The sequence below is a fragment of the Phodopus roborovskii genome, unplaced genomic scaffold (assembly GCF_943737965.1).
Source record: "Phodopus roborovskii unplaced genomic scaffold, PHOROB, whole genome shotgun sequence".
In the NCBI taxonomy this organism is placed as follows: domain Eukaryota; kingdom Metazoa; phylum Chordata; class Mammalia; order Rodentia; family Cricetidae; genus Phodopus; species Phodopus roborovskii.
The window spans coordinates 35,843,169-35,869,262 of record NW_026126416.1 but is presented as its reverse complement, the minus strand read 5'-3'; the positions used below and the strand labels follow the sequence as shown (position 1 = coordinate 35,869,262).

The 26,094-nt window shown below is 38.6% G+C and overlaps 1 protein-coding gene across 1 annotated transcript; it reads left to right on the top strand.

Annotated features, from left to right (window-relative positions):
• On the top strand, positions 1-25,288 carry Fam98b (family with sequence similarity 98 member B). Its single transcript, XM_051183718.1, has 8 exons — positions 1-147; positions 7,601-7,746; positions 11,672-11,806; positions 12,658-12,836; positions 15,349-15,429; positions 16,239-16,355; positions 22,236-22,403; positions 24,541-25,288. Exons 1-8 carry the CDS (start codon positions 77-79, stop codon positions 24,937-24,939), a joined length of 1,296 nt encoding a protein of 431 aa, XP_051039675.1. The 5' UTR covers positions 1-76; the 3' UTR covers positions 24,940-25,288.
• Positions 25,289-26,094: the final 806 nt, after the last annotated feature.

Sequence of the window (26,094 nt, the reverse complement as noted above, 5' to 3'; positions counted from 1 at the left end):
CCCCGGAACCTTGGCGTGATGACGCTGGTTTCCGGCGGGAGTTTTAGAGTGACGAACGGTATTGGGCCTAGCGACCATGAGAGGGCCGGAGCTCGGGCCCCAGACTAGCATGGAGGGGGACGTACTGGACACTCTGGAGGCCCTGGGGTGAGTGTTCTCGCGGACGGCTTCCCCGGGGAGGCACGCTGGCCCTGCGCGTGGCCGCCGCGGCCGGGCGCGCGCGTCTCCCAGGCGGGCGGGCGGTGTGTGGGGCTGTGCACAGGCCTCTGCGCGCCCGCCGCTCGGGACCTGGTGAGCCGGTGCGACCGAGCGGCTGTGGCGGGAGCAGGCCAGACTGGCGCGGGGCTGGGTCCCGCTGTCCTGCCCATCGCCTTCGCCCAGCAGCAGCCTGCTCTCCCCGGGCTTCAGGGGGCTTTCTGTGTGGATGTTTAGCCTGCGCGGGCCGCACCGCACCGCACCGCAGTCGCCTCCGGACCATTGTTGTTGTTGTCGCACGCCACTCAATCTTTGGCTTTTTCTGGGCTCAGGAGGACTCACTACAGCTTCTTAGATTGGAGACTCTCTTAGTTGAGTGCGAGCCCCAATACTGAACCTTCTCTGGCCCTTAATGCACGTTTGTGTGGTAGGCAGGGAGAAATGACAGTTTTCAGAGCGACATTAACTGTAAATAATTTACTGTTTGTTGCAGTTTATATTCTGGGCGCTAGGTGCTATGAGGGAGGACTCCAGGGGTGGCGGTGATGAGATAGTATTACCCCCTCCCATCCTGGTTTTCTTTACAGTCCTGCTCTTTTTCCATGTTTGTCTCGTGAACTTCGTCCAGCTCCCGGAAAACAAGTGCTGTATCAGCTTTCTTCATTGATGGATTCCTGTCAACATACTAGAGTGGGGTCTGTCACAGGGAACAGTGACTGATTGGGTAAATGAATGAAGAAAAAGTTTAGAGGGCCAAACGGTTGAGGATTGATAAACATCTCTCTTACCTCACATTGGTGCCATCTGCACAGTCGTTGCTCCTTACATGCACTTTATTTTTATGGTAACTGTGTTCTTAAAGAAGCCCAAAACCTTCAGGCCCCGCCCCCTTACTTTTGTTCCTTCAAACTTTTGTTCCTCCAGCAAGTGTTACTTTTTATTGCACTCTGATAATGCATACTTTGCTGTTACGAAGCGCAGTGTAACCTTGCATTTACTTGATCTTGAATACAGTGTTTGTTAAATGAAATAACGGAACCATAGATTGTTTCAGGGCTGTTTGTACTCTGTGAAGTTCTCTTACCTTGCCTGAACTGTTCAGGCTCCAGTTTGGCTCCCAAGCCTGATATTTGAAATTTTTGGATCTTGTGAAATGGGGAGACAATGGGTTTTATCCTTCTTAAGCTTATTATTTCTACAATAGCGTTTTAAGAAAATGAAATTTGCTGTGTTGTTGACATTTGTTTACATTCAATATGTGAAGTAAAACAGCTTTTACACTTTAGAATTGGTTTTCCTGGAATGGTGAAAGACAACATTTTGAAGTTTGAAAACTCCTTCTATGATGTTGAAATGTGGAAAATGTTACTGATTATATATGTTGAAATTGATCACTGTCTTCAAATCTCCATGAATACTATTTTTCCTATTGTCATGAAACCATTTAGTTTATCAGTGAAAATGCTTTAGGTTGTCCTGTAAAGTAAGAAGTTAATGGAATGACTCAAATAGAAAACTTCGAAGGCCAGTGCAGAGATGCAGCAGGCTAGGAGAACCAATATGAAATCAGTTTCCTCTTTCATGAAATGAGCATCCTCACGCAGAGGATTCCATGCTTCTTTAGTTATAGCGGTCCATGATTTTATGAACAGTCCAGCTCTAGTTGTACAATGGAACCTTCCACATAGCTGATGAAAAGGTCTGGTCTGGCATACACTACCAACTCCCCCAGTCTTCATCTTCAGAGGTATAATGTTGCAGATGTTTCAGAGCTTCATAGTCTAGGGTGTGTTTAGTTTAGACATTTATGGAGCATGGTTGTGTCTTGGACACTGTTCCAGGGAGCCAGTGATGAGCAAAACAGAATGGTGCCACAGCTCACAGCTAAGTGCAAAACATATGCCCATTTATACATATAAACATATGTAATAAGTGCTTCATAGGAAAAAGCAGGGTGATAGAATAGCAGGCTTATGGGTTAGTGATAGTTCCCTGAAGAAATGATAGTTCAGCTGAAGTAGGAAGGATGAGTAAAAATTAACTAAATGAGATGAAATGGAGAAGGAAGATGGTTTGTTCTGAATGTTAGAGTAGTATGAAGACCTTGAATCCTGCAGAATCATGCTGTGTTAGAATAAGATGAGGTAATGTGATTGGGAGAAGGAGTGTGAAGGATTGCAGAGTTTGAAGAGGACCAGAACATGCCCTACAGTACATTTACAACTGGCTATGTGGTTCCTTTCCTTCTTTATCTACTAATAGGACCTCCCAGACAATTAGATGTCTAACTTGAAAGTTCCTTTTACCGGCACTTCAGTTGAGGAATTTTATTTAATGGTTTGGGAAATACATGATGCTGCTTAGTGGTAGTGAGTGCATTATAGTGTAGATGAAAATGCATTAGTGATGCATCCTTAGTACTCAAGTTTCTTCAGTCAGATACATCATGGAATCAAAATTGGATAGGGAAATCTGAAGATAGGGGGGAGCCAGGAAATACAGAGACTACAGAGGAACCAACTGGCATGGAGGTATTAGTGAGATCAAAGAATGGTTGTTGGTGAATGATGAAAAAAGCTGGGGAGATAGGGAGGTATGGTTAGGGAGGGACATGCTTGAATTCATAATTTGGAAAGTGTAATAGTTCCAGTGGTGACGAAGTTCAGGGGAAGAGTGACTAATGTGAAGTGGAGAAAGTTGGTAATGAGGAAGTTAGGGAGTTGAAGGCTCAGGGTGTTAGATAGGACTTGCTTGTGGGCTTTGGAGAGACACAAGATAATGGTAAGAGCAGGGGTGGAGAAGAAAATTGAGCAAAACAGTGTTAGATGCACAAGAGGCTCACAGCTGGAAGAAAACCCTAGGAGAAGTTGTCCAGAGCTATGGACAGCAGTAGGTATGAGAGCAAGGAGGACAAAACTCCCAAGGAGCTGGGTGATAAAATAGTGAACACTTCAGGGCTAGGGATAGCCTGAGATGAGGTGGAGACTGTAGGGGAGCTCTTTACAGATTGGACAGCATGGGTGTGGAAAGCAGAGGTGGAATGCTAAATTGGCAGCAGAATCAGTAAGGTGGGTAAATGGCAGGAAAAAAAGGGCTCGTATTGCTTATGCTGGCTGATAGTAAATAAGTAAATAGGGAGCTGGAGAGATGGCTCAGTTTTTAAAAGCACTGGCTGTTCTTCCAGAAGACCCAAGTTTAATTTCCAGCACCCACAATGGGACTCACAACTATTTGTAACAACAGTTCCAGGAAATCTGGTGTCCTCTTTTGGCCACAGGTACCAGGCATTTTTCTAGTGCACAGTCATGCAGGCAAACACCCATACTCATAAAATAATAAATTAAAAAAAAAAGGACAAAAGAAAAAATAGGTCTGGGTGATGTCTGTTTGAGGAGGATCCACAACACTTTAATGGACTAAAGCCATGGTTCTTTTATCTATCTTAAAGCAACTACAGTTGTCAAACTAGCAACTACAGTTCTGGTGAGAGGTGGTGGGTCCTCTAGGTATCTGGAGTAACAGTAGCACTTCCCTAATTAAATAAGAATGTTAGAATGCTAGCCTCAGTCAGCAACAGAATTTCATTGAAATCAAAATGACAGACTATACCTCTTAAGTGCTTGCTTAATTTCTTATTGAGAGTGTTCTGGCAACAGTAAGAAAGTGCCAGGGCTGTGCTCCGACAGAGGGGCTGCTGGTGGATGCTGCCCAAAGACTAGGAAAACAGTTTCTGTACTGCACCCAGCATTGCTGACTTAGACTGGATCTGGACCAAACACTCAGGAGGATGCTCTAGTCAGATACATTATTTTTTATTCAACTTATTATTTTCCCACAGAATATTTTTAGATACTGATGCTCTCTATATAAAAAGAGACATTTCTGAAGATTCAGTAGGGGTTAAGAACATGGGCAGTAGAGATTAGCCAGTTGCCATGATTATGGCCATCCTGAGTGAGTTTCCACTTTGCTTTCCTGTAAAGTGAGCCCAACAGTAGTACTCACTTTGTGGGATATTATGCACACCAGGCACTGGCCTCGCACACACTGAACAATTTATAGATGTTAGTCACTGATATAATCCATTTCTAATCCACATTCATGTTTGCCAGACACACTGTTTTCTGTTTTTACCTTACCCATTGAGCTAAGATGTTGAAGATTATGGGTTTTGTTTTTGTTTTTTCCTTTTCCCTAAAGTCAGTATTTTTGGTGATTTGATCAGTTTTTATTGAAACTTAATAATTGAGATTTCAATGAAAAATGACCTATAACCATCTGCATATATCTTAGATAATGCTTTATTGTAGAAATGAATGCAAATGGAGAAATGAACGTTTACATTTAAGTCTCAGTGACAGGCTTTGTAAGGCCTGGAGGGAGAAGGGATATGTAGAGGGGCAGCCTTTAGCTGGTGCAGTATCCCAGCCGCAGCTCTGCCTTGTTCAGGCTGCACCAGCTGAATTATTGTTTGTTTTATTTAGTTACAGGTGTTGACAGAGGTTCAAGAGTTTATGTAGAGTGTTTGGAGTTCCATCTGGAGTTAAATCTGAAAGCCATCACTTATCTGTTGGCATTAGACAAATATGGATTTCACAGCATTGCTACAGAGATTAAATGATTTATAAATATGCATGTCTAGCTCTGTGCCTGACTTGCTATTTAAGTCTTATTAAGGCTTAATTTCTTTATCTGCAAAACATAGATTTGAAAATATTCTTCATGAAATACAACTCATTTTTAACTCAGCAGGTGGTAAAAATACAAATGTTTGGCAACTTTAGTAAGTTATGGAGGAATGGGTAGTATTGATACTTTGATGGTAAACTAGAGAAAATTTATGATTTATTATCAGTAACTCTTAGATTTATATACCTACTTTACATACCTGTATACTCAAGGTTGCATAACAAGTTCTCTGTAGAAAAGGGTGACAAGTACAAAAAGCATAAGAAGCCCTGCAGTGATATGTCTGCAAGTATGTCTCAAGTAAGCCTGTGTGTGTAAGTGAGGTACCAAACAGCATGTTGCAGCTATTGTTTATCTCAAAGAGAAAAGAGGGTGTTGATTTTTATGTTAAAAATAATTGCAGGATAGCCCCGATAAATAAATGTGGTTGACTATGGGGTGAAAATTCAGTAGAGGAGGTTAAGATTCAGACAGCAAACTAGGAATGTGGTGACACACACCTATAGTTCAACACTCAGGAGTCAGAGGTAGGAAGAGTTGATTATCCTGAACTCGGTAGTGAGTTCAAGGCTAGCCTGACCTACACACAGAGGCTCTGTTTAAAAACAGGCAAAAACATGGTAGGATAGATATGTATGGATGTACCTCATTATGTAAGTTAGACTTTAAAATTATGTATTCTGTATAATTATACAGCAAAATCATAAAAGTGAAATGAAAACAAAAAGCAATTCTGAAAACTAAAAGGCAAATAAAACTGTGTTTATCAAACTATTGACTGGGTGAATGGTATGGGAATGAACTTATATTGTATTTTGAAATAAAGCTACCTCCCTCATAGAGAAATGTCTAACTGAATTGCCAGGAAAATAAGGAACTATTTACAAATCCTGGGGATGAGTCACTGGCCATGTGAATAAGCTATTAACCAGTGAGAGAGGTCAATTTATATCTCAGAGTGAAAGCTGAGTAGCTTCTGCTACATTGAGTTGCTAAAATCTGTGCTTAAGAAAATTTTAGTTGCAGAAAGAAAAATTATTGGGAATTGATATCTAATACAGTTGAGGTGATATGTAAGGCATTTTGAAAATTTAGTGTCTTGGCTAATACAACTTGTGGAAGTATATAAATGATAAAACTAGGAAATAAATAATATAGGTTAAGATTTCATAAGTCTTCTTTAGCTTTACTTCCTAAACTAGGAATTTGCATTATGCTTTTTTCACTGTAGTTTTGCTATTGGGACAACACAAGACTATTAAGACCATTTGGTATGTTATTTATAATATTTTAAATTGCTAGAAAAATGTAAAAAGGCCAAATACTAGTTACAAAGAGTAAGAATAATTAGTAAATTGTACAGCTATTCCACTCTGCCCTGAAAGCAGCTACAATCACAAATCAATGTAGTTAATGTCTATATTCTGATAAAATAATTTATACAAACAGGCAGCAGGGCTTGGCAGAGAAGACTAGAGGCCTTCCCTCTAGAGAAAGTAAGAAATTTAAAATAGAATTTAGAAGTAAACAAGAAAAATTAAGAGTTCTTTTACCCTTCCCTTTCCTCCCTTCTGCTCCTCCATATTCCACAACCTCAAATTGATGGCCTCTTTTTATTTATTATTGTTACACATATCTCTTTCAATTTATACACTAATATATAAATACATCTGGCTGAGTCCATTTTTGTTGTTATATAGTTTCAGGGCTGGCCACTTTGTATTGGATAACCAATCAGGATGTTCATCTCTGGGAGAGGCCAGTTCTCTCAGTAGTCATCTCTATTTCTCTGTCTAGCGTGGGGCCCCATGAGATTGTTTTTTTCTGCCTTCCATGAGCATGACTGCTTTTACAGTCTGTTCAGGTCTTATTTATGCAGCCATTTCTAAGAGAAGCAGTCTCACACCAGAGTTCCTTGTATCCTGGCGTTTATACTGTCTGCCCTCCTTGATGTTCCTGAGCCATAGGTACAGGAACTCGGGTGCAGGTGCATCTATTGGGCCTGGGCTCCCCACAATCATTGCTTTCGGCATTGTGTCCAGTTGTGGTTTTCTGTAATGATCTCAATTTGCTGTAGAGAGAAGCCCCAATTATCTTTGGGAATGAGGGTAAGATTTAGAATGTAGGTAAGGAATTATGCTGGTCTAACAAAGTGATATTTATTTATTCTCTTCTAAGACTGACCTGACAAGCCCCACTAGGTTTTGAGTACCAAGCATGCTTTCCTTTCTGTCAGGCAGGCCTTAAGTTCACTTAGACAGCTAGCTGTTTGTTACCACAGACATGAGTTTGTACCTTATGGATATCTTGTCATGCTGGTCACACTCGTAGTTCACAGGTGCCACAGCAGATTGCTGCCATCCTGGGAGCTGGGAGCTAGATTGCAGGAAGGAAGCTTTGGGTTAGTTTCAGCTCTGTGTCTTCAGTGTGTCTTCAGCAGTAGGGGCTTACTTTCAACCTCTGAGACTTACCAAAGGCAAAAGCAACAGCCCATATTGTTTGGGGAGTCATCTTCCCTGGGGCTATGGATCTGAGCAGAGAGTTCTCAATAGAAGAAATAAAAATGGTGAGGACATACTCCCCAAATGTTTGTCATCCTTAGCAGTTAGGGAAATGCAAGTTAAAACAACTTTGCGACTTCATCTCACCCTTGTTGGAATGGCTAATATCAAAACATCTTTTCTTCATTTTAAAACTGTTGTTTCTTCCTTTCTAGGTATAAGGGTCCATTGTTAGAGGAACAGGCACTCTCCAAGGCAGCAGAGGGTGGACTGTCTTCGCCTGAGTTTTCGGAGCTCTGCGTTTGGTTAGGCTCTCAAATAAAGTCCTTATGCAACCTGGAAGAAAGCATCACTTCTGCCGGTATTGCTGCCCTGCTCTGTCTGCCTTTCCGCTTACTAAGAAAGCAACTTGTAGCTTTATCAATAGTGCGACCACTGTATAAGGAAAAATCATTACTGTGATGATGTTATTAAATTTTATAGTAATCCAAAGTTGATTCTTAAATTTTCCTCAAAACTGTAAGCCATCACTGCCTATCTGGAAAAGGTAGTGTGAATTGACTATTTTAAAAACTTAAGCTTTCTCTATGACTTATTTTGAATTAAGTTTTAAAAAAAATGTGTACTTCTCAATTTAGATATTATTCTCAAGTCTTTATCTTAGGACATGGATTCACATGGCAATATTGTGATTATAAACTTCTCAGTACCATATACTACTCTTTTACTTCATTGTTATCTGGTAACTGGGGTCTTCCTGCGATTGGTAGAATTTCAGTCTGATATCTTTTTCAATTAATTGCTTTCCTTGTCATACATGACAATTTATTTGAAAAAAAAATCTCCATTTAAAGCATGATGCAGCTGCCTCATAACTATATTAAAGATAGCAGTGAAAGTAAATTCCATGATTGCGTTCATTATCTGAACACAGAGAAGCAGTAGACTTGGACAGTTGCTCTGGAACTAATAACTGTTGCTCTTACAATGCTTTTGAATATTCTGGTTGCTGATACTCAAAATGTCTGATTTCATGGAGACTCCATTTGGAGAGACTTAATTGTAGGAATATTTCCAATCCTATGATCATGTCCTTCATGTTCTAAAACCTAGATGTCACTTTCTGTGTGCAGACTTGTGTGCTTGCTTTCACCCAAGCCTTACAGTTACCTATCTGTTATGAGTAGGTTTTTCTCTGCCAGTCTAGTCCCACTGCCAGGCCTGCCCCAAATAACAGAGACATTGTATTAGATATAATTCTGTTGGCCTGTTACTAGTGTTACTTATCGGCTAGCTCTGTCTTAAATATTAACCCATTTCTGTTAATCTAAGTATTTCCATGTGGTCTTATATTACCAGAGAGAGAGTCCGGCATTCTTCTCTCTCAGTCCACCATCTTGAATCTCCTCCCTACTATTTCCTCAAATCCTCCTCGTCTCCTATTTCCACCTATCTTGTTTTCCTATTGGCCAACAGTGCTTTATTCATTAACCAATACGTGAAACATATTTACAGAATGACATCTCCCATCATCTCCTCTTTTCTGTTTAAAATGAAAAGAAGGGTTTTAACCTTAGCATAGCAAAATATATCATACCACAGTTATCAAATAAGAATCACAGTTAACAATATTTAGTTCATTAACAGTAAGATTTAAAGAAAATATTCTGTCATCTATCTTTGTGTTTAAGTCTATGTAATTTATCTTTAATCCTAACTAAGGAAAACTATAACCATAACTATTTGTATTCAACTCCCTCAAAGACCACAGAAGGATAATATATAAACTCTAGAAATGACAGACAACTTGCCTGGTCAGTCACCTGAAGTTCTTCTGTAATGTTCCATCTTCAGCCTATAGGTCATAATGTGTCTGGCAGACTCCTCAGCAAAGCAGGAAACTTTAAACTGTCCACATGTATTGGCAGTTTGTCAGTCAACTTTCTCTGTGTTCTGTAGAAAGTCTGGCAGACTCTTTCATGAAGCAGGAATCCTGTAGCAATATCCATCTTGAATCAGCAGTCACTTTCCTGTGAGTCCTGCATGTCCAGTTTATATAGCATAAAGTCAAACAGTCTATACAAGAGCACTAATGTGTCCAAATGGCTAGTCTTGCCATATTGGAAATAAACTCCATAATGAGTTTCTTCAATGTCTATCTTCCTTTCTGATGCAGGTGGTGATGCCAGGAACAGTTGTCAAGAAAAACCCTAAACCATTTTAAATCCCATATTCTGTAGGTCTTTTAAAGGTTTGAAGAATGCGTATTCATCTTAAATATATCTCTGTATATTTTATTTAGAAACCTAACTAACTTAACTCTAAGTTTTGACTATCATAGGTAACTATCTATAATCTGTACTAAATTATACATTATATTTCTAAATGAGCTATATAAACACAGTACCTAAACAAGAGGAGAAATATACATATCACAAAATTGACCTTAAATTTGTATTGATAAATGAAAATCCGTTCCAAAACAAAGTATTCATATCTATACCATAATCCCCTTTTTACCTTTAAAAAGAGATTGGTTGTGATCATTAACCATTTATAACCAACTCCATTTAAATGAAAACAAACATTTATAAACAATATTTGGGAGTTTGGGTGTTGCTCTTTCCAAACTGCTTCCTGCTGGTAGGTGGCGCTGTCATGGGGATCCTAAGAAGATGCAGAAATCCTGTGTGCAAGGCTGCCTTGTCCCAGCTGTTTTGAATGTTGGATCACCTGGGACTCTGTTTCAGGGGGTCTGACTTGATCAAACCACATTAGTCTGGAAGGAATCTTCAGCTTTTCATTTTCTGTGGAAACAAAAATAGAAATCCTTTTCCCCAGTAACCTGTCCTTAGATTTAAATTTTGGAGTCAAAGCATTTTTAAAATATATAAATTGAATTAATCCAGCAGCATTTCTTTTAACAGTTGTTATTATTTCCTCAGCAGTCAAAAGATACAAAGACAATATAATACCATACAGTATCCAGATTCTCTCTGTGCTTTCCATCTTTACGTGGCTTTTTTATTACTCTATTTCTTCTACTTCTATTTTTTCATTTTTGAGACAGGGTTTCTCTGTGTAACTTTTATCTGTCCTGGAATTAATTCTGTATACTAGGTTTACTTTGAAATCACAGAGATCTGCTTGCCTCTGTCTCCAGAGTGCTGGAGTTAAAGGTGTGTGCACCACACCCAGTTACTCTCTGTCTTTTTATTATTCTTTTTTAAACCATTTTCTCCTGTTTCCTTTTCTCATTCAAGCCTACGTATATTTTAAAACAAACTTTATAAAACCTTCAGCGGTTTTTCTTAATGTGAATTCTGTCTTTACTGTAAATCTTTATCTTTTTCTGGCCATGAGTCTTTTATCTGGTAAACAACAACATTGCTAAAATGAAAGTTACAGCTCTATTAGCCGCGGTCTGTCCAAGAGGGAGGGAGTACCTTTACTGCCAGAACTGAGAGCTGTGCTCACTGCCTTGGTCTACACTGCCATCCAGCAGCATGTTGCCAGCTTGGAGATGTGGTCACTGCCATTGCCAGCTCTCATACACACCAGTATGTTGTTAGCAGAGCTCTTTAAAAGCCTTGTAGTTTTTTTGCTGCTTATGCTGAGTCAGGAAACCTCCCTTAAAGGAGCCATACAAGTCTCTGCTTGTCTCTAGTAAAACAGAGTCCAACTGAGAAAAATGTTGTTACTAAGAAGCCTTGCTTGTCTCTGTTCTTTTGTTTCTAAAACCCTTTCTTAAGCCTTTCTTAAGTTTTAAGTTTGAAGTTCTTATTAGCCACATTGAAGGCGCCATTTTGTTAAGAGTAGGTTTTCCTGCTGTCTGGTCCCATAGCAGTGCCAGCCTCAAATAACACACAGAGATGCTGTGTTATATATAAAGCTGTAGGCCAGTTACTAATTTCTTATCAGCTAGATCTGTCTTAAATATTAACCCATTTCTATTAATCTAAGTACTTCCACGTGGTCTTATCTTACTGGAGAGAGGGGCTGGCGTTCTTCTCTCTGTCCTCCATCTCGAATCTCCTCCCTACTACTTCCTCTCTCCTCCTAGTCTCCTAGTACCACCTATCTTGCTTTCCTATTGGCCAATAGTGCTTTATTCATTAACCAATAAGAAACACATTTACAGAATGCCATCTCCCATCACCTATCTAAAGATGAAAGTGAAAGTGAGAGTCTGGACCTGAGTGTGAAATGGAAATCAACTGTGATAAGTTTTACAGTGGTGGATTATGTGGTAAGTGCTCAATTAATGGACATGACTTCTTTTAAAGGGAGAGATGACCTAGAGAGCTTCCAGCTTGAGATAAGTGGATTTTTAAAAGAGATGGCCTGTCCATACTCGGTACTTGTATCGGGAGAAATTAAAGACCGCCTCACAAAAAAGGATGACTGCTTGAAACTTCTGTGTAAGTTGTCTTCCCTTGAACATTTAAATGCATGTGTCCAACGTATTTTTGTTATTTTCAGATAAGAATTTTACTTTTTTGATTATTGAGACTTTAGATATTTTACATACTGAAAAAGCTTTTGTATTTGACTAAAAGTATTGCATGTCTTTTGTTCTTACATAAACAGCTTAAACTCTACTTGCATACATTAACACTCACAGTATAGTCAGGAAATCCCCGTATTTGTGCTGTTTTAGCAAATTTTCCTTTGCTTGATTCATCCTTGACCATTTATGATGAAATGGCTAACTTTGTCATCTTTGAAGTCTTACTTAATTGTTTTAAATTCTTTGGAAAATTAGGCTGTTGTGCAGATTATTGTTTCTTCTCTGCAGTGATGGGCCCTGGTTGACTGTTTTGAAACATTTATTGTTCACCTTCTCTTAGACCAGGAACTGCCCTAGGGACAAGGAATACATCACAGAAAATCAGATAAAATATAATTTGTGCCTTCAGGGTTCTTGATTGAGGTTTTTTTTTTTTTTTTTTTTTTTTTTTTTTTTTTTTATAGCAAAGAAGTTTGGAGTATATGTCAGTCTGTATTTCTACAGCTGCTCTAAGGATGCCTGCCCCTAGAGTGTTTTTTTTTTTTTTTTTGAACTTTGTGTTGTTTTTAGAATTCAGTGAACAGTGGCTATTTCTCACTCAAGTTTGAATTGTTCTATAGCTGCTTTTCTCATTGGTTCTTTTTAAGTTAGTCTTGATTTTGATATTGTTAATACTTGTTTATATAAATTAGTTCAGCAAGTGTTTTTCAAGAAATTCTTATGCATGTATTAATGTTATATTTCTGATTTTTTTTGTTACAGTATTTTTAAGTACAGAACTTCAAGCTTTACAGATATTGCAGAAGAAGAAACATAAAAATTCTCAGTTAGATAAAAACAGTGAAATTTGCCAGGAAGTTCAAGCTGTGTGTGATGCCCTTGGGGTCCCCAAGTCAAACACTTCTGACATTCCACTCCTATTGAGCCAAGTGGAATCAAAGGTATTATATATATATATATATTATCAAAAATTCATCTAAATGCTAACATGTTAATGCTGTATTCTAATTGTGATATGGATTATCAGTTTCAACAGAAACTTGTCTTACTAGAGGTTTATATTGGTGGTAGAGCCCTGATCTACTATAATGAAGGTCCTGGGTACCTTCCCCAGCACCAAAATAAAATACTCCACCCAAGGTTTTATATGTAAGCTAAATTTTTGATTTATGTTTAATATACATATAATTTAATTTGTAGTTAAAATTCAAGCATCATATCTTGATGAATGAGTTCTAAGGCTTTGCCAGAGTTTTCCATGATGAAAATCACTTTTCAAACTCGAGGATCGCTTTCTTTGCTAGGGTTGTAATGCAATACACTGAAAGAAGTGATTATTTTACAAGGTGAAAGACACTTGCCTCCCCACACCCCATGGAATATTTTGACTCTGCTTTCTTTGGCAGTGAGCAAGCATACTTTCTTGATTGCTTAGTGTGTATTGTGTAGCAAATGAATAAATAAATACACTGATAGGGTAGTTAAAAGCAACTATAATCTTGTACCTCCTGCATTTTACCTTATCATGCCGTCTGGACTGTTTACCTAAAATAGCTGGCTGAGCCATTCAGTTCCTATCAGAAGTAAAAATTTCTGTATTTTATTTTTTCTGCAAATGATGTACCTACAGGATACTTCATTATGATTGAGAAAGACATTTTTTACTTTCTAACTGTTCAGTAATGTAACAGCAAATACATGTCATACTGTTGAGCATATTTACATATTGTGATATCAGGTGTTTTTATTGCTTGCAACCTCCATGGGAGGAAACTGAGGTACTGCTTTGCAATGTATTAGACCTGATGTTTGAGTGCAACAAATCTTTCTCTGTCCTGCCAGCCAGCTCCAAAATGACAACACAGAGTCTTATTCTCAATTATGAAAGCTTGACTATAGCTTAGGCTTGTCTTTAATTAGTTCTTATAACTTAAATTAACCCATTTCTATTAATGTTCTGTCACATACTGCCTATCCTGCTTCCTCCATGTCTCCTGGCGTCTCTCATGCACCTCTATTCTTTGCCTACTTCATCACTGTCTGGAAGTCCTGCCTATACTTTCTGCCTAGCTATTGGTGTTCAGCTCTTTATTAAACCCATCACAGCAATATATCTTATAAATATCTCACATTTTGTCTATAACAAGTTTTTTAAGTCTCAATTGCATTTTAGAAATCTAAGAAATCACAGATGTATGCACATTTAGTGTCCTCTTGAGTGAGAGGTGACAGCTGACCCATACAGGTAGTTAAGGTGTTTGGGAAGTTTACAGAAACATGTAATATGAATAAATAAAAGATCCAGAGACCGATATTGGGGTTCAGACTTCAAGCTGAATATCAGAAAAGCAAAGCAGCTGGCCACTAACTCTCACCTCTAACTCTCACCAATCTGCATATCAAAATCTACCCATATTAAATGTACAAAGTAATGAATTTTAGTCTGTTTTCTATGTTGTGTAGCCATTATTATAATTATCGACTAACTTTAGAACATTCTTAACACCAGAATTCTTGTTCCTGTTTACAGTCATTTCTTATTATCATCCCAGTTTTCAAGGTGATTTTGAATTTTTTAAAATTTGTTTTATATTCATTACTTTGTTATCCCTGCATGCATGGATGTGTGCCACAAGCATGCCTGTTGGATCCTGTGGAATTGGGGTTACGGATAGTTGTGAGCCACCATATGGTTTCCGGTAATGGAGTCCAGGTCCATTTGAAAGAGCAATGAGTGCTCTTAATCATTGAACCATCTCTTCAGCCTGACTTTGAATTCTTAAAGAAACATTACTGCTTCTGAGTATTTGCTGTGGTTGTTGTATAAGACACCAAACCACTCTTTAGTTAGGAGGGCAAGCCCAACTTAGAATATTACTCTACAGTCAATTTTTTCAGGCTAAATTACTGTTATTAGAATGACCTGTGATGGTACTAAAATGTAATTGTCTAATAACTTGTTTTAAAAAATAACAATGATACCCTAAACCAGTGGTCTTATAAAAGTAATGTTTATGTCAGGACTGCAATAAGAAGAATTTATCTCATGTTTTCTTGTGGAGCAGTGAAATCAGAAGAAGTATAAGTTACAGTATTTATTTGAGAAAAATTGATGTACTTGCTAAATGTCATGGTTTCTCTCTTGAGAGTTTACCAAAAAGTAAAGAGGTCCATCTTGAGAGGAAATTCCATCATGATTATACACACACCATTTTCACTTCACCCCTGTACCCTCCTACTCTGGCAAGAATGCTCTGTGGTTTGAATGAACAGAACTGGTACTTCTTGTGCACCAGGGATTTGGGACTGCCATGACCCTCTTTCCTGCTGGGTGAAGATTTGTTTTAGTTGTTTTACTTTAGCACAATGTTCAAAACAGCACATCAAATAGGAATAAGATGGTTTAAAATTATGTATGTATATTTTTTTGTAATCTTTCATGTTTACTTTTAGGTGAAGGATATTCTCTCTAAAGTCCAGAAAAACCATGTGGGAAAACCACTGCTAAAGGTTGACTTAAGTTCAGAACAGGCAGTAAGTGTTCCTTTTACTAATTCTATAACTAAATTAAGGCATTCCTGTACTGGTTCATTTTTAATGTTTGTTACCATTGTGAAGAGGCCTAGCTCACAGCTTTAGACTCGGGTTAAACGCAAAATGCCAGCTCTGGCGAGAGCCACCTTTAGCTCTGTCACTTTCTGGTCAGTAGGAAGGCTGGTGTGTGTGCCTGAAGAAGATACCAGATGAAAAGTCATGAGGCTGGCATCCCACAGTCCTCTTCAGGGTCATCCTACAGTGGACCTGAAACTTCTCCCGGGGCCCCCTTTTGTGCAGACTCAACACCTTTTCCTATTCCCTCTCAACCCCTGTCACCTTGCAGACCTCCAACACAGGAACTTTCAAGGGGACAGCAACATCCAGTCCATTGCACTGGTGTTTTGGAGAATTAGAACAGTTATTCTAGAGTAATCTATCATAATACTTTAATCAAGTTGTTAATTTGAAATATCTATCTAGCCAAGAATATTTATAGCAGCCAATATATTAGAGCTGTGATTTGAAAAGGGTAGTTTATGAGGTCATCAAGATGGACAGTTATTGTCATATTATTTCCTTAATGTACACTGTTTAGCAAATTGATGTTTTACTTAAATAAATATATCTAATGAAAGATAAGCTTCTTTAATAGCTCTGACCACTATAAATGTTTTTTTATTATTAAATGTTATTTAAATATTTTTCCATAGTCTCATAAAATAACCATTAAATATAGTAGTATTATTTAAAATATGGTAATATTCAAATTTCTCCTAATCTTGTGGTTTCATCCCCAAATTCTCTAGGAAAAACTAGAAAGAATTAATGATGCTCTTTCCTGTGAATATGAATGTCGCCGGCGGATGTTAATGAAACGATTGGATGTGACTGTGCAGTCATTTGGGTGGTCTGACAGAGCGAAGGTAAGACTGCTTTCCCAGTGGTGTCCTATAGGTGGTAGTATGGGACAACTCCTGTCCTCTCTTGCTGTTAGTACCTAGGCCACTTTGATACATTAATTCTGTTCAGAGCCACAAACATGTTCAGCTTACCACTGCTTGCAACTGCTCTTGCAGTGATTATAATCTCCTACAGGTTCATATTTGCTGCTGAGTTCTTCCCTGACTTTCTGCTTTGGATTTAATTTGCACCATTAGTTTTATTTGTTTATTTTAAGGCGAATTTTTAAAAAATACACCGTTCTGCCTGCATGTATGTCTGCATGCCAGAGAGGGCACCTGATCTTATTATAGATGTTTGGGAGCCACCATGTGGGTTCTGTGAATTGAACTCAGGACCTTTGGAAGAGCAGCCAGTGCTCTTAACCTCTGAGCCATCCATCTCTCTAGCCCATGATTTGGTTTATGTTAGTGTAAAATGAGTATTTCTGTGAACTCACTGAAGTAGAGATAATGAGTAACTAATGAAGAAAACAGTGTAGGAACAAGTTTAGGTAGTGCTGATGCTGGAATGGGTTTCTTAGACTGGGTGATTGTGGCATATCTTCTAAGTGAAGAGAGCGTTGGGATGAAGCCATTCTCAACTAGCTTTTAGATAGCTTAGTGCCTATAATCTTTACCTAGTGTCAGTCTGGGGTTCTTTCTGTCCTCCTTCATCATAAAAACTTTCCAGACAGTAAATAGGAGCACTCATAAGACCTTTCCTTTTTCAAGGACTGTTATCTTGGGCTCTGTGATGGCCAGTATGTGACAGTCATTGATTCCCATTGTTTGTCTAGCAGCTTTTAGTCTATACCCTTCAGCGGGTGAATCTGGTGCCTGTTATTTGACCACAAGTGGATTTGCAATTGTTATTATTATTTGCAGCAATTGAGTAGTTCTTCCTGTGTTCATTTGGTTCCTATGATAAGATTGATTTTGGAAAAGGTTTTATCTGCTACTGAAAAAAATCTGTATTCCTTATCTGTTAGGTGAAATATTCTATACATATCTGTTATGTCTAGTTGATTCATAGTGAATTTTAGATCTGAATTTCTTTACTTTCTTTCAGTTTAGAAGGTCTGTCTAAATATGAGAGGGGAGTATTGAAGCCACAACCCCCATTATTGTGTCAGGACTCATGTGGCCTTTTATGCCTTTTAGTGTATGAAATTAGGGTCTCCAATATATTCAGTGCATAAATGTTTAAAATTATTGTATCTTCTTGATAAATCTTCTAATTAGTCTTAGTTTGTGTTATGGAATATTTATACTGTAAAGATGTATCTCTGCCTAAGGCACATTTTGATTGGTTTAATAAAGAGTTAAATGACCAATAACTAGGCAGGAGAGAATAGGCAGAACTTCCCAAGGTGTGGGGGATGCCATTGAGACTCTGAAGAAGTTAGACACAGGGTACAAAGCACAGGTAACGGAGCCACATGGTAGAATGTAGATTAGTAGAGACAGGTTAATTTAAGTTATAAAAGCTAGTTGGAGAAAAGCCTAAGCTAAGCTTGATCTTTCATAATTAATAATACGTTTTGGTGTCATTATTTACTGACTGGTGGTCCTGAAAAGAAAGTACTACTACAGGTTTGAAGTTTACTTTATCTGATATAAGGGTAACTATGCCTGCTTGTTTACAGTTTCCATTTGCTTGGTCATTTGTTTTCCATTTTTCATATCTTTGCTAGCTAAGTGTTAGTTGGGGATAATATATAGATGGTTCATGTTTTTTAATCCACTCTGTTAATCTGTATCTTTTTAGTGGTGAATTGAGGCTATTTATATTTTGGTTATTATAGATAGGGGCTTACTATTTCTTATAAATATTCTTAGTGATGTTCTGTTTTGCTGAATTATTGGTATTTCTTTTCCTTTTCCTGTGTTAGTTTTGAGGGTTTGCTGAGTTACTGTGTTGGATATGGTTGCTTCTTTCCCTGCTCTAGTTCATTTATCTGAACTTCCCATGTATTCATGCTAAAGAGATAGGAAGCTTGATTGCCTGCCTTCCTCCCTCCCTTCTTCCTTCCTATAAAGAACTCTATTAAGTGTTTTCTACACTGCTGGTGTTTGTTGTGAATTGCCTTGATTTGTATGAAATATTCTTATTTTTTCCACTAGTTTTGGAAGATAACTTTGCTGGGAATAGCATTCCTGGTTCGCAGTTGTTTACTTCCAGAGCTTGAAATATTTCATCCCAAGCTCTTCTGGCTTTTATGGTTGCTGATGAAAAATCTGGAGTAATTCTGGTATTTCTGCCTTTGTATGTGAGTTCATGTTTTCCTGTGCGTTGGGGGTTATTTCTCTACCTTGTATTTGACATTCTGACTGTGACATGTTGTGAGGAGTTTCATCTCTGGTCATATCTGGAGTTCTGTATACCTTTTGTATATGAATACTATTTCTCTAAGTTTGGGAAGTTTTCTGCTATATCTTCAATAAATAGTCTATCTGTTCCATTTCATTTTAACTCTGAACTACCCAGACTTTTTGGAAATTTCATTCATGTTCCTTAATATTTCCTTCCTTATATGTCTGTTTATGTTTTTGTCTCAGCTTTGTCCTCTAACCCTGACCATGTGCTACTGTGTGCTCTTGTCGATTAATGATACTTTCAAATGTGGCTTTTATTTGATTAACTGTCTCCAAGTATTTGTTTCTTTTTCAATGTTTCAATCTCCTTGATGAATTTTCCTTTCATAATTTGGACATCTGCTTCTAATTTTATTGACTGGCATTTATTTTAGAGACTGTCTTGTTGAGGTCTTGGATAGATTTCCTTAATTTGTGCATTTGTTTCTTTGAACCTTTACATGACCATTAATTCTTTGAAAAGTCTTTGAATTATTTCTTAGATGCTCAGCTATCTATCTATGTAGCTTTGGATTGCCTCATAGGTGTGTGGTTGGATGGGGATGGGTCACAGATGGTGGCTGTGTGTCTTTGTGTTTCTGTGTTGTATTTTGTTCATCTGTTGGAGTGGGCTTGCCCTTAAGTTTTGACTTCCTGTTCCTCCAGTTCATTTAAATGTGTTATTTTCTTCCTAGAGCAGTGGTTTTCAACCCTCCTAATGTTGTAATCCTTTAATATAGGTCTTCATGTTGTGGTGAGCCTCCCCCCACCATAAGATTATTTTTGTTGCTATTTTATAACTGTAATTTTGCTACTTTTATGAATCAGTAAATATCTGATATGCAGGATATCTGATATGTGATTATTTAACCCCCAAAAGGTTGAGAACTGCTGTCCTAGAAGGATGTCTTTGTGAGTTCAGCTTTGGGGACTGGTGAAACTTGGTGTTGATTGTCAAATGGAAGCTCTGACATGATTTCCATCTTGGCTGACACCACAGGACCAAGGAGCTGCACACTAAGCCAGGAGATAACCATATGGAGTCAAAACTTTGTTCTGCCCTTGGAGTCTATGAGCCCACTAGGGGCAGGATAGCAAATGCACTGAAACCTGTCTACTGTCTGGGGGGGGGGGGCGTTGGGGCTGTGGCTTGAGACAGGGCTGGGGTAAGCTCTGGAACCACAGAAGTATTGGTTTACAGTCCTGTGGTGATCACTGCAGAAGTTAAAACCACACAATTGTACTAACATTAGAGACCCCTGGAACCAAAGCTCAGACACTGCATGGGTCTCTGAGGCTGCTGGAGATGGGGACATGGTCCCGTGGTGCTCCTGGGTCCCTTTAGAGTATCTTTCTCAGGTACTTTTTGGACCCAGTGGAGCAGAAGGCCTGTACCTATGGTATTTTCTGGTCCCATGGGTGCTAGAGACCTGGACACAGAGTGCTTTCTGGATCCTTGGGAGCTGGGTCTGGGTACAAGGTGCTCTCACTCAGTGTCTTTTGAAGATTGTATTAAATTTACCTTATGATGCCACAATTCACTTTACTCTATTTTTATACCTTTCCCTATATTATTTAACATCAGCAATTTTTATATATAGTTTTTATAACTTTCATAATTTATTGTAAATTTCAATGTATTATGGTGGATTCCTAAAATGGTATTTGCTATGTGAAAGGTTGCTAGTTTTAATACTTGAAGGTTTTGTATACAGGTATGTAGTGAGGTATTCACCCTGCCCGCATCTGTTGCACTGACCACACCCATTGGGGCACAGGTGCGAACTTGACCTGTGGGAGGCTAGGCTCACTCTCTTGCTTCCTGGTCCAGTTGTGGAGAATGTCCGGGTGGCATGCTTGGAGCAGGAACCTGTGGTGGTTATCTGTTTCAGGTGTAAGTGATTCTCCCCGGATAAACATCAGTCAACCTATACTTTGTCCCAGTGAATCTTATTTCCCATGCAATATGGGTAAATACTGTCTCACTTTATCTTCATACTGGAAGTATCCTAACTTTGTTAACTTGGTAGATAAAAAGATTAATTTACTAATTTGTGTCTCTTTAACTGCTGAGCCATCTCTCCAGCCCTAATTTTTTCTTCTTATCAGGAAAATTAAACTTTTTTCATAGGCCTATTAGTCATTTGAATTCCTGTTTTCCCTTTGTGTCTGAATGCTGTTTCCTGTGTCTTCCTAGTTTCCTTTTGCTTGAGCTCTTTTGTTAAAGTTTATGTATCACTTTAAGAATATTTCCCCAGTTTTCTCATGATTCTAATTTAAACCCTTTGATGTATAATATATGAAAACTTTAATGTGCACAATGCAATAGGTTTTAAAATTTAAGGTAAAACTAAACAACTCTGCTCTCTGGGATGTCTTTTGGTGAATATGTGACTCACTGCTGATGTCATCACTGATGTTTTGCCAAGTATCCACCAGCTCATGCCACACCATGGGAAATCATCTTTTCTTTTCACTCATTAATTTGTAATGCTTCTCTGATTATTTTTACTTTCTCTTATTTATGAGACTCTAAATATCCATTTTCTGTCTTGCTTCACCAATCTTTGTTTCTTCCACATTTCAATTTATCAGACAGGTAAGGCAGTGGATGTCCTGTGTGTTGTGTTCAGGGTGCAATTCCTGCATTAGCATGTGCTACAGCTGGGATTTCTCACTGTGCTGTAGGGACTTAAGTTCCCTCCCTCCCTGGATCCATCCATCTCTCTTATTTCTGTAACTTAAAGCTGCAGATGGGAAAAATAAAATGAACAATCCTGGAAGGGTGTTTTGAGGATTAAATAAATTCCAAGTTGAAAGCATTATAGCACATTATAATAAATGTAAATGTTAGCTTTAAAAAATGATACATTCAGCTGGGCAAGGTAGTCATGCCTTTACTTCTGGCACTTGGGAGGCAGGTGGATCTCCATGAATTCAAGGTCAGCCTGGTCTACAAAGCAAGTTCTAGGACATCCAGGGCTACACAGAGAAACCCTGTCTTGAAAACAAAACAAACAAAAAGATAAATTCATATTACATTGTAGTATATGGTAGGACTCTTGTTTAAAAATGCTTTAAGTCATTCTTTCATATTTAGGTTCTGGATTAACATTAGATTTTTATTTGCTTATTTTCTTGTCTTTCTTAAAACCATTCCAGTTACTGTAAATGTGTAAGTTAAACTGAAGGAAACTGACAACAGCCAGCATCCCCATCCAGACATTTGATAGTCCTCACCATTTCTTCAAGTTTGACTTTTGTTTCTGCAAGAAACAAAGTTATTGCCTGTTTTGTATTGTGTTAACATAATAGTATTATTTTGTTCTATTAATTTGTATTATTTCTATTTATTTGACTACACTTGTTGCATTGGGTATTGGGGTGCTTCCTCTCCTCTGTTTCCTTATTTGTATATTATGAATTGTCTTCTTTCTAAAGATTACAAACACTACTGCTTTTCATTCAGATTTACTTCTGCTAATTTTCCCTCTCACCATCATTTAGGCAAAAACAGATAATATAGCAAGAATTTACCAGCCCAAGCGGTATGCTTTGTCACCCAGGACAACAGTCACATTGGCACACTTGCTGGCTGCCCGTGAAGATCTATCCAAGATCATCAGGACAAGCAGTGGCATCAGCCGCGAGAAGACAGCATGTGCCATTAATAAGGTCAGGTTTTCTTTCAGCTTGGTGGAGAATGATTAACAACTTCCTGGTTTATTATTTTTATAGATTTTAATCCATTTTTTTCATTTATGCCCTGATGGGTGAGAAAAGAGTGGCAGAGGGACTTACATCTATCTACATTTAATTATCGTTTGTGTACATCTTTCGGTTTTTGTAGTCATGAGGTTAATCAAAGCTTTCTGAGCTAGAGGAATTGAGAAGTGCTCTTTACCCATTTGATTAGTAAGAATCTGTAGTAAAGAATCTCTTTAGCATCTGTTTCATCTCTTATGACAGTGGTCATCACAAAGTTCAAAATGTCTGTGATTTTGACTGTGTATGGCAAAGCACTCCAGAAAAATCCAGAATGTCACCATCAGCTTGAGCAGAAAGGTTTCTGTATCTAGTAGAGCATCCATAAGCAATTTTATGACTAAGAACACAATTATCGATGGCAGTGATGCAGGTAGTTGATTTGAGGTAGGATTGTTGGCCAGAGGCACTTGGTGGCCCCTCTTGCATGCTAGGTAAGTGCCCTACCAAACTCTCATTGCTGTCCCTCTTCATTGCTATCCCTCAGGATGGGTATTTAATGTCAGTCTTTTCTGAGTTTTTGCTTTGTAGTTTGATTATTTGAGGGAGAACTTATGAGCTGCTTTGGGGCAGCATCTCTGAAATGCTTGCTTTTAATGGATATTTAATAAAGAACTAATTCATATTTTAAAAAATAGATTAAAATGATATATATTATTTACTTATTTATTTAGAATAGCCACATAATGATCTTAGGATGAGGTCTGCGTTAAAACACAGAGTTTGTTTTATGTATACCTTATACACATAGTCTGAGGGTCATTTTGTGCCATATTTTTTGCGTGCCTTTCCTTCTACTGTGCAAACTCGGATGTCATTTTAGAAATTTTCACTGTGCCATCATGTGTGCTCAAAAATTTTGAATTGTGAAGCATTCACATCTTGGATTTAGAGTTAGGTTGTCTGTGCTGTAACATTATAGTAAGTGTACTACTGATCTTAAGTTTCCCCAAAGAAAGGAGATGTTCAGGAGAATCCTTCTCTCTGTGTCACTTGTTATGTGACAGATCTGGGAGACTACCCAGATTTGGAGTCTAAACAGATCAAAGTATGGATACCACCAACTTCCAGCCAGTGAGTTTTTTGGGGGTTACTCACAGGAATATGGATGAGGGGTTACTTATAGGAGCAGAAATAACTCAGAAAGCTATGTGACCAAATCTACCCAGCATGGTGACAGCTCACAAAAGCTGGAAACCTGGAGCACATTGCACAGTCTGAAGGCAGCTCAACAGGTGTCTCAGTGTGAGTCTCCTTCGAGCACCTTGGCTGGACTTCATTTCCTCCTGCAGGGCTACCAGTCTCTCCTCATGGCAGCCAGGCTTGTCTCAGAGTGGTCTTTGCAGCTCTGTGCCTGAAAGGGATGCTCAGTACTCTATTCGGTTTAGATACTTGGGGGAAGGAGGGACCTAGTGAATCTGGTCAGTTTTAGGGATTTCTTGCAGCTATTTTGAGTTGTTTATTTCCTGTGTTAATGGGCTTCCTGCAGGATGGACTGTTTCCCTCTGGGAGGAAATTGCTGTGAAGCATGACTTTGGATTGTTGTTAAATTCAAAGGAGGCTGCATGTTATATAGTCTTTATACACTGATGGACTAAATATATCTGAGGAGTGCAGACTTACTGGATAACCCATTGCCAAATCAACCCTTGTGGGAAGTCAGAGATGTATTAATAAGTGAATATGAAGTTGACTAATGTAGGTTATATAGTTTGCATCTTTAAAACAATTTGCTAAAATAGTTCTTAATGTGACAGGTGCTATGCTTGTCATAAATTTTGCTAAACAAATTGAAATGAGAGAAAATTAACAAGACTTTAGCTGTAAGGAAAACTGCTTTAGTTTGTTTTAAAATAATACTGTACTCTGAGGAATTTGTCAAATATCACACTTGTATTTTCAGTCTTAATTCATACTGCATTCAACCCTTTTATGTTCAAAGATTTGGCTTCTTTGTTTAGAAATAATAACTTTAATATCATCTGAAACCTTTATGTAAATTTTAACTTTGAAAAACAGAAACTTAATGAAAACTCTTTTTACACAGGTGCTTATGGGCAGGGTGCCTGACAGGGGAGGACGGCCAAACGAGATTGAACCACCACCCCCTGAAATGCCCCCTTGGCAGAAGAGACAAGAAGGCGGAGGGAGGGGTGGTTGGGGTGGTGGTGGTGGAGGTGGTGGTGGTAGAGGAGGTGGTGGGGGTGGGCGAGGTGGATGGGGTGGTGGAGGAGGGTGGGGAGGGGGCGGTGGAGGAGGGGGAGGAGGGTGGGGAGGAGGGGGTGGAGGAGGGGGTGGTAGAGGAGGCTTCCAAGGCAGGGGAGATTATGGTGGGAGAGGAGATTACGGTGGGAGAGGGGGCTATGGCGGGAGAGGGGGCTATGGCGGGAGAGGTTATGGAGACCCGTATGGAGGGGGAGGAGGAGGTGGGTATAGAAGATACTAAGGGCTGTACAGGTTAGAGCACTGCTTCTTACTAGATACAACATAGAGATAGTGTTCCGAGGAGCATACTTGAACATCACTCTGAGGTAGATCATGGTAGTGTCTCTGAGGATGGCTCTCTTGAATACAGAAGGCCATTTTATACCACCAGGTCACCCTGCAACATGATGTTTCCATATTCTGTGTACTCAAGCATGCTGTGTCTTTTTAAAAGAAAGAAACACCCAAAAACTATTTTTAAAAATGTAAATATTTATTACCAGTAACTTGGAAAATGGAATGTATTTTATTGTCATGATTGAATTTAGACTGTAAATTGGTATTTTGTTCAGGGTTGAAACACAAAATGACCCCCACCTGAAACAGAAAGGAATCTAGACTCATGTTTTGTTTGTATTCCTGTGGACATGTCCTATATTGTTAATTCTATTTTACAAAACAGAGAAAAATGTCTAATATTTGTGCTTAGTAGACAGTTGTCATTTTTTTTAATAGGATGAAATTCCTGCAGTTAGGTTTTTATTAAATTTCTGTTAACAAAAGCCAAAGTCTTCTTTATTTCAGCATGTACACATGGTTTATTTTCCAGTTGGATATGACACGTGTGTGAATGACTGAATGCTAAGTTAATGACTGTAAGATCCATTGGTGGTGGGTAACTATAATGAATTAATGTTTCCTGGACACGGGGCAGTTACATATATGAATGCATAGCAGTTGTGACTGCATTCACAAACTTATCTATTATGAGCAGTTATTTTTTTCCCTGCAGGCCTGGACCCACAGCTGCGTCAGCCCCAAATAACACACAGACACGCTGTATTAGATATAATTCTGTTGGCCAGTTACTAGTTTCTTATCGGCTAGCTCTGTCTTAATTATTAACCCATTTCTATTAACCTAAGTATTTCCACATGGTCTTATCTTACTGGAGAGAGAGGCTAGTGTTCTGCTCTCTCCATCCTCCATCTTGGATCTCCTCCCTACTACTTCCTCTTTCCTCCTTGTCTCCTTGTCCCGCCTATCTTGCTTTCCTAGTGGCCAACAGTGCTTTATTCATTAACCAATACGAGAAACATATTTACAGAATGACATCTCCTATCACTTATCTATGCAAGATCAAGCCAGACAAAATCCCAGCATGGAGTGGAGGTGG